Source organism: Rhincodon typus, chromosome 5 (genome assembly GCF_021869965.1).
Source record: "Rhincodon typus isolate 14 chromosome 5, sRhiTyp1.1, whole genome shotgun sequence".
Lineage (NCBI taxonomy): Eukaryota > Metazoa > Chordata > Chondrichthyes > Orectolobiformes > Rhincodontidae > Rhincodon > Rhincodon typus.
In genome coordinates, this window is record NC_063336.1 from 55,938,487 (window position 1) to 55,948,299 (window position 9,813).

Below are 9,813 nucleotides of genomic sequence, written 5' to 3' on the forward strand. Positions count from 1 at the left end.
TGTGCGTGTTTTTAATATCCTGCATGGTGAATTATAGCCAGAAAATTTAAAGGATTCTAAGTGAAATGACAGCCATGTAATTATGGTTTTATATATTGGCTGCTACACCATTCGTTTCGAGATCCAATGCAAACTGAAACTACTTGTTGTATATCCAATTAAATGAAAAAGTAAATAACAAATGCATTTGCTGCGATGTTCTTCCTTTCAGCCTGCAAGGACCTCATGAGGTCACTACCCTTGCTCTGATAATGGTATATTTGATTTTGTTTTATGTTATACACAGCACAGTTTAATGGCATTCTGATTAGTATATTATTGCATTTGCTCCAGTGAGCTGAAATGAGCAAACAGTGCATAAAATCAAAATGTCAAGCAAAGCTTATGGTTAATTCATGAATTGATTCTGCGATAAAACCTAATCCTGAACAAAAACAAAAAAAAACTTCTACATTACAGGAACAAAAGTTTATTTAGCAATCAATATAAACTTTCAGACAATGAAACAGCCCAGAGTAAAATACAAATTATATTTCACATATACAATATATTTCATCATATTACACATTTGTACATGAAATTATATATGTAACTTTAAAAGGTCAATACATACAGAGAAGATGCCAGGCAGATACTAGGCTATTGCCCCAAAGAGGGCAAGAAATTGTCACAGGGAAAGTCACTGTCAGCCACTGGATTAGCCAGTTAACAATGTTTTGGCAGACTTGGTAAAACGTCACCTGTACCAACATCTCAACTGGGAAACAGTGAGGAGCAAGGAGACCAAAATCACAATTTAGAATTAAGATAGATGAATAAGTAATATACTCTCTGTGCTGTTGGAAATATTATGTTCATTCTTCAAAGTCCGAGATGACATTTTAAATTGACCCAGGCAAATAACACAAGTCCTCACAATTAGCATTGTTGATGTTGTAGCTGGTCCTTGCTCAAAGATTTTCTAACAATGGATATATTCAACTGTGCTAAAAATGGATTTTTATAGCATCATGCTTATACTGCAGATCTATGTGGTTATAAAGATCCATTAGGAATTTCGCTAGTCTTAGAAAGTAAAATATCTTGCAAACCATTCCTCATGCTGTGGATCAGATGAAGGCTCTGTGCCTGGGGTGGTTTCCAACTGCGGAGGGCTACATTGAGAGACAGAAAACATTTTTATAACTTTGCACATGTCAGTTTGAAAGACAGCTGATCATACTAATTAATTTAATTGTCAGTGTTTCTCATCCTATTGTAAGAAGTTCCATTTCCACATACAGATAGGAATTGCAACCATTTCACAATAGAAGAATGTCCTTTCAAGAAATCTGGTCCATTCGGTTGCCACTTCAACCTGAAGATCTTTCTGCATTTGATATAACAAAGTACTGCATAAGATATCATTGATCAGAACAATATTGAGACCTCAATTCTACAAACAATGAAAACATACACATTGAAAGATCAGAGCAGGTCCAATAATAGTGAAAAATAAAACACGATTGTCAGGCAGCGTTTCACATAGAGTGAAATGATTGGAAAGAATGTATCTATTGTGGTCAAACCTACATGTAGAAAATAAAGAAGAGGCAGTTAAGGATTTAGAATCTAGATGTACAAGCCAAATATGAGCACTACCAGAGAGAAGTCAGATGAAGAAGGAAAACTTACGAAAACTCAAATTGGTCTAAATAACTGCTTATACTCACTCATGTTGTTTTAATAGATGACTTTTGGAACACTCCAAACTCTCAGTCAAACCTTTTTATGTATTCTTGGCTAAGAGACCAGAGTTCTATTAGAGTGTTAAACAGCTGAGCCCTGGCGAAAACACTGCTTGATCAACAGCAATTCTCCATTTTGTCGATTGTCAATGTCTATCTATACAAGATAAATTGCTTCCGATTTCTGATAATTATACTTCAACCGGTTTAGATAACTGAAACTGTTTTTGGCCTGTAATGAAAGGAGTTCTTTATCAAAAATAGAAACCTTTCACAAAGACACACATTTTATTGCCACTGTACGATTCAGTAGTTCTATGAACTAGGTAAACAGTAAGGGTGTGAGGGGGCATGGGGTAGCACAGAAGTAAGACAAGGTATAGAGGGCATAGGAAGTGGATGTAGAGGCTTGAGTTAGCATATAGAGTATGTCAGACCATTGTGGGGGAATGTAAGACACGAGTGGTTTGGGGAAAGTGGGAGGGGTCTGAGAGATGAGCACCAGAGGGTCTTTCTGCGTTAATTATAACTGGTTTAAAGTCTCACTGTACTAAGTCAAGCCTTTTAAAGTCAGTCTAAATAGTCTACTCGTTCCCCTAATTTATATATGTGTTTGTATATATCTTGGTATGTTTGTAATGGACAGAAACTCACAAGCAATATGTCAATAGTTTGTTAGAGTCAGTGGCTAAGGCTCCCTGGTTTAGTATGCATTCATAACCTCAGCTCTACTCGTTTGTTTTCCAGATATCAATATATGTACACTTCTACATAGTGCCTTTTTAACAGTTATCAATTAGATCAACTGCATTTAAAAATAAATTCTTGAAGTACTGGCATTACTGTTGAAGTCACTAAGGTCGGCAGGAAGAGAAAGAAAGACCAGAAACAAAAGGCAGCCTGATTGAAGGATATCAATGGAAGACAGGGCACTGGCATGGGATACTGTTTGTTGTCAGTGTGGGGTAGGCTAGGGAGGTACACCCTCTTTGAAAATTTTTGAACACTGACCCCACCATTGGAGTTAACTCAACTACTCGTACATCTTTACCTGGAGCCCAATGTTTCTTTTCTGTTCAGATAATTATCTGATTTCCTTTGATTATCACAATTGAATTTGTTGTCACCAGATGATAAGGCAGTCAACCTCTCTGCTCCTATGATGCTGCTTGGCCTGCTGTGTTCATCCAGCCCTGCACCTTGTTGTCTCGGATTCTCCAGCATCTGCAGTTCCTACTATCTCTGATTCAATTTTAACCCCACTGCGAAGCCTCTTCTAAGGATGCCTAGCCTGAAGAAGTTACCCTCCTCCCTCCGGACAAACCTCAGGGGATCTCTCTCCCACTGCAACTCTCTCATAATCTCTTCGGCCCTGAAACTGCTCGACCATGTCCTGAAGCAAACCAGGTACTACAGCCACATCACCTTCCTTAGCACCAGCCTACGGAACCAGATCATCCCCAATGGACTACAATCCACATTCAAGCCTTCCCAATTTGGCCCCAACCGTGACAATATCTACACTCATGGTATTGAGATCCTTCAGAAGCGTTTCTCCCTGCAACTCCTGAAACACACACTTGCAGCATCCTTTTCTGAAGAAGGGTCTAGGCCCGAAACGTCAGCCTCTCTGCTCCTAGGATGCTGCTTGGCCTGCTGTGTTCATCCAGCCCTGCACCTTGTTGTCTCCATGCCAGATGCTAATGGCTTTTTAAAATCTATTCATGGACTATGGGCATCACTGGCTCTCTGGCTAGAATTTATTGTTTGTCCGTTGTCCTTGAGAAAGTGGTGGTGAGTTTCCTTCTTGACAGGGATTCACCTGTATGTCTTCTAGCCTGGTCTATTGCATCTCCATTGCTCCTGATGTGGTCTCCCCTACATCGGCGAGACCAAGCGCAGACTCGGTGACCGACTCACGGAGCATCTGTGCTCTGTATACTCCAATTAACACCACCTTCCGGTTGCCAGCCATTTCAACTCCTATTCCCACTCCCTTGGTGACATGTCCATCCTGGGCCTCCTCCAACATCACAATGAGGCCACATGTAAACTGGAGGAAGAACACCTTATATTCCGCCTCAGGAGTTTACAGCTCAATACAGAATTCACCAGCTTCAAAGTCTCCCAACACACGACTTCATCCCATGTCCAACCCTCCCTCTCATCCCCACCTCCTTAACCTGACACAACCTATCTACCTTCCTTCTCAACTATCTGCCCCACCCTTCCCACTGACCAATCTCTACAACCCCCCAACTGCATCCAGCTATCACCATCCCACCTACCTTCTCCCAGCCCTTCCCTCTATTTATTTCTGAGTTCCCTTACCCCTTCCCAGTCCTGATGAAGGGTCCCGACCCAAAATGTCGACTTTCCTGCTCTTCGGATGCTGTCTGACCAGCTGTACTCCTCCAGCTCCACATTTTATCGACTCTGACTTGTAGCATCTGTAGTCCTTGCTATCTCCTAGCCATTAGGGAGGTGTTCCAGGGTTTTGATATTTTTGATATTTTGATATTGTTCGAAGTTAGAATGGTGAGAGGCTTGGAGTGGCTTGCTATTAAAATAATCATCTTGCCTTCAGTTCTTCTACCATTCATATTAAAACAACACAATCTGCAAGTTCCCCTCCAAGTCACATACCATCCTGACTTGGAAAGATATTGTTATTCTCTCACTGTCAGTGAGACAAAATGCTAGAACCTCCCCACCACCAAGAGCACCGTGGATGTACTTGTTTCAGGTGGACTTTTAAGACATTTTAAGAACACAACTCACCATCACCTTCTGACGGCAATTAGTAATGGGCAACAGTGCTGACCTTGCCAAGGACACCCATATCCCATTAAAGAAAACAAGTCTGAGAGAAATCATAAGGTCAAGAAAGGCAGAACAAAAACATAAAACATTTCTTTCTTTGATGGGTTTCCCACTTGCTGCATATTCCGAAATACAAATTTGCAAATCTTTGATGATAGGAAGGTAATCATAAGAACAACTTTCATTTTTGCAGCACTTTAACGGAATAAAAAAATCATGTAAGTTCAGGGAAAAGCTTGGGCTTATAGATAGGTTTTAAGGAGTGAGATATTTTAACTCCACATTTAAATGCTGAGTACAGCAATGACATTATGTGTCACACAAGAGTTATCTAAAATATAGTTCTGTGATATCAATTATTGGAAATATCTTGAATGTTTTAAAAATAACTTTTCAGAGCAGAAGACACTGAATACAGCAAATAATGCAACATCTGCAAAATGCACAAGCTGTCAGATGGAGACAGAACTTGCCACAGGGGCATTGGCCCCCACCCTTTTTCTGAAACTCTTCTCATCGAAGAGTGAGAGTTGAATACCCACTGAAAGACCTCATTGTTGCAAGCGGCAGGCTCTTAAGGAAGAATTTTGAATCTACCCTACTCCCGCCAGAGAAAGCGAATTCTACCAGCCATAACTGATTTAGGAAAAAAGCCCTGTATTCAAAACAAAACAGATGAATTGAGAGTGTAAGTAAAAATAAATTAACATGATCTGGCAGCCATAACAGAGAGGATGACACTGACTGGAGCCTGAATATTGAAGGGTAGAATGCAGCTAGGAAGAGTAAGAAGCTAGGAAAGATGGAGGGATGGCTAATGATCATATACACACAACAGAGAAGGATGATCTAAGTTCAAGAAACCACCATGTGAAATGATTTTAGTAGAGATAAGAAATAACAAAGACAAGGGGTAGAATCTTTCCAAGCTCTAAATAATGTGGACTATGGTGAAAAATTTGACAGAATCACTTGACTGGTACGGTGGCTCAGTGGTTAGCACTGCAGCCTCACAGCGCCAGGGACCTGGGTTCGATTCCAGCCTTGGGCGACTGCCTGTGTGGAGCTTGCACATTCTCCCTGTGTCTGCGTGAGTTTCCTCTCACAGTCCAAAGATGTGTAGGCTAGGTGGATTGGCCATGCTAAATTGCCTGTAGTGTTTAGGGGATGGGTCTGGGTGGGATGCTTCCAGGGTCAGTGTGGACCTGTTGGGCCGAAGGACCTGTTTCCATACTGTAGGGATTCTATGAGATGTCAAGTGACTCCTTTCTCGGTGTCGAGACTGAGGAGCTGTATTTCCCAACTGAGGTCAAGACGAGATTCCCACTGGTGAAATGCCTATTAATAGGGCATATCGCTCATTATCACCTTCGTTATTACTCAATCTCACCTCATAAATATGTATTCTCTTACTGTCCTACCCATTGGATAGAAACTGGATGCTTAAAATTCCCAATGTGAAAGTCAGAACAGATACCTGGTGACTCCAACTTATCGCTTGCTCCTCCTGAGTTCAATCTTGGACATCTAGCTCCATCAGCTTGAAGTATGTTCACACGCAGTGAGTGCACACACCCCACACCTATGATAGTGGTATTTCCAGTCTCTCCACTTCATTATGGCACATCCAGAATCCATTAAAGTATGGCTTTGGCATCGCCATGCTGCACTTTGGACCTCACCAGCAACTATCATCAGAATGCTGCTGCAAAGATACTTTGCACATAGTGACGGGCAGAAAGCTCACATTCAACCAGGTTGTATCTCAAAGCTCCTTGCTTGCTCTCTTTGCACTCACTCACTTTGCACATACCTGAACACTCTCGGCATCCCTGCCTTGGCTTTTATCGCTTTCCCTCCTCAGCCACACTTTAAAAGTTGACAGTATTTCTGTCTTGCCGTGCTGCTTAGCGCAGTCACAAAGCCAGGTAGCGTGACATGGTTATCAGCGGCCATCAGTCACGGGGTGGCCATGTTGCTCTATACTACTGAGCTACATCAATCTCATAAAGAAACTGTAGTTTTTCATAAAGAAATCGTATTAATCCAGAAACTCAGGGAATGTTCTAGGGACTGACCTATGTTCAAATCATAAGCAGATAGTTGAATTCAATTTTTTTATAAAAACTGAAATAAGAATCTACTGATGACCATGAAACCATTGTCAATTGTCGGAAAAAAACCACCTGGCTCACTAATGTCCTTTAGGGAAAGAAATCTACCATCCTCCCCTAGTCTGTCCTATGTGTGACTCCAGACCCACAGCAACGTGGTTGACTCTCAGCTGCCCTCTGAAATGGCCTAGCAAGCCACTCAGTTGCATCAATCACTATGAAGTCTCAACAAATAAATTAAACTGGATGGACCACCTGCCATTCACCTAAGCACTGGAAAAGACAACAGCAGAAACAGCCCTGTCAACCCTTCAAAGTCCTCCTTACCAACATCTGGGGGCGAGAGCCAAAATTAGGAGAGCTGTCTCACAGATCAGTCAAGCAACAGCCCGATATGGTCATACTCAGGGGATCATACCTTACAGATAATGTCCCAGAGTCCACCATCACCATCCTTATATGGGTCCATTCCAATTGACAGTACACCCAACTGAGTGGTGGCACAGAGGTATATAGTCGAGTGGAAGTTGCCCTCAGAATCCTCAAAACTGACTCTGGACCCCATAAAGTCTCATGGCTTCAAGCTAAACATGGGCAAAGAAAGCTCCTGCTGAGTACCACATACTGTCCTCCCTCAGCTGATGAATCGGTACTCCTCCATGTTGAACAACACTTACAGGAAGCACTATGGTGGCAAGGGAACAAAAGTACTCTGGGTGGGGAATTTCAATGTGCACCACCAAGAGTGGCTCAACAGCACGACTACTGATGAAGCTGGTCAGGTCCAAGAGGACGTAGCTATTAGACTGGGTCTGTGGCAGGTGGTAAGTGTACCAACAAGAGGGAAAAACATACTTGACCTCATTCTTACCAATCTGCCAGCTGCAGTTGGATCTGTCCATGACAGTATCGGTAAGAGTGACCATCGCACAGTCCTTGTGGAGACGAAGTCCTGCCTTCATACCGAGAATAACCTCCATTACCACCAAGCAAGGGAATCAATCCTGGTTTAAGGGTGAGTGCAGAAGAGCACAGCAGGAGCATCAACACGCCTAAAAATGAGGTGTCAACCTGGTGAAGCTACTAAACAGGTCTAACTTGCACCCGAAAAAGCATAGCTAGTGACAGGCAGAGCCAAGTGATCCCACACCAATGGATCAAATTTAAGCTCTGCAGTCCTGCCACATCCAGTCAAAAATGATGATGGACAATTAAACAACTTGCTGAAGAAGTGGCTCCACAAATATCCTCATCCTCAGTGATGGAACAGCCCAGCACATCAGTGCAAAAGACAAAGGTGAGGCATTTGCAGCAATCTTTAGCCAGAAATACCTAGTGGATAATTCATCTTGGCCTCAACCAGTGGTCCCCTACATCACAGATTCAGCCAATTCAATTCACTCCATTTGATATCTAGAAATGATTGGAGGCGCTGGATAGAGTAAAGACTATGACAACATTCCGGCAATAGTACTGAAGACTCATGCTCCAGAACTTGCCACAGCACTAGCCAAGCTTCTCCAGTACAGTTATAACCTTGGCATCTAATCGACAATGTGAAAAACTGCCCAGGTATGCCCTGTACACAAAAAGCAGGATGAATCCAACCCGGGCAATTACCGCCACATCAGGCTACTCTCAATCATCAATAAAGTGATGGAAGGTGTTAACAACAGTGCTATCAAGCAGGCAGCACCTGCTCAGCAATAACCCGCCCAGTGATGCCTAGTTTGGGTTCTGTCAGGATCATACAGCTTTAGTTCAGAAGTGTACAAAACAGCTCAATTCCAGAGGTGAGGAGAGTTACAGCCCTTGCCATCAAGGCTACATTCGACCACGTGTGGCATCAAGGAGTCCTAGCAAAATTGGATTCAATGGTATCGGGAACAAATTCTCCCCTGATTGGAGTCATACGTGGTCCATAGGAAGATGGCTATGGTTGTTGGAGGTCAGTCACCTCAGCTCCAGCTCATCTCTGCAGGAATTCCTCAGGGTAGATTCCTAGACCCAACTGTCTTCAGCTGCTTCATCCTCTATCCTAAGGTCAGAAATGGGGATGCCTGTCGATGATTGCACAGTGTTCAGCATCATTCACAACTCCTTAGATACTGAACCAGTCCATGTTCAAATGCAACAAGATCTGGACAATATCCAGGCTCAGGCTGACAAGTGGCAAGTAACATTCATGTCACACAAATGCCAGGCAATGACCATCGCCAATAAGAGACAATCTAGCCACCATCCTTTGACAATCAATTATGTAACTATAGAGATAGTAGGAACTGCAGATGCTGGAGAATCCGAGACAACAAGGTGCAGGGCTGGATGAACACAGCAGGCCAAGCAGCATCATAGGAGCAGAGAGGCTGACGTTTCGGGCCTAGACCCTTCATCAGAAAAGGGGGAGGGGAAGGGGGTTTTGAAATAAATAGGGAGAGAGTGGGAGGCGGATAGAAGAGGGATAGAGGAGAGGATAGGTGGAGAGGAAACAAAAGGTCGAAGAGGCGGGGATGGAGCCAGTAAAGGTGAGTGTAGGTAGGGAGTTAGGAAGGGGATAGGTCAGTCCAGGGAGGACGGACAGGTCAAGGGGGCGGGATGAGGTTGGTCGGTAGGAGATGGAGGTGCGGCTTGAGGTGGGAGGAGGGGATAGGTGGGAGGAAGAACAGGTTAGGGAGGCAGGGACGAGCTGGACTGGTTTTGGGATGCGGTAGGGGGAGGGGAGATTTTGAAACTTGTGAAATCCACATTGATACCATTGGGCTGCAGGGTTCCCAAGCGGAATATGAGTTGCTGTTCCTGCAACCTTCGGGTGGCATCGTTGTGGCACTGCAGGAGGCCCAGGATGGACATGTCGTCTGAGGAATGGGAGGGGGAGTTGAAATGGTTCGCGACTGGGAGGTGCAGTTGTTTGTTGCGAACCGAGCGTAGGTGTTCTGCAAAGCGGTCCCCGAGTCTCCGCTTGGTTTCCCCGATGTAGAGGAAGCCACACCGGGTACAGCGGATGCAGTATACCACATTGGCAGATGTGCAGGTGAACATCTGCTTGATGTGGAAAGTCTTCTTGGGGCCTGGGATGGGGGTGAGGGAGGAGGTATGGGGGCAGGTGTAGCACTTCCTGCGGTTGCAGGGAAAAGTGCCGGGTGTGGTGG

General features: G+C 43.8%; 1 protein-coding gene across 4 annotated transcripts in view; it reads right to left on the reverse strand.

Moving 5' to 3' along the window:
* Positions 1-514: 514 nt before the first annotated feature.
* fam184ab (family with sequence similarity 184 member Ab) overlaps positions 515-9,813 on the reverse strand; it is a 173,221-nt gene continuing 163,922 nt past the window's right edge. For all 4 annotated transcript variants that reach the window (XM_020528589.2, XM_048597489.1, XM_020528583.2 and 1 more), the window contains one exon: positions 515-1,154. In XM_020528589.2, the coding sequence (XP_020384178.1) occupies positions 1,067-1,154 (88 nt within the window). In that variant the 3' untranslated portion in view covers positions 515-1,066. The remainder of the gene's footprint in view (positions 1,155-9,813) is intronic.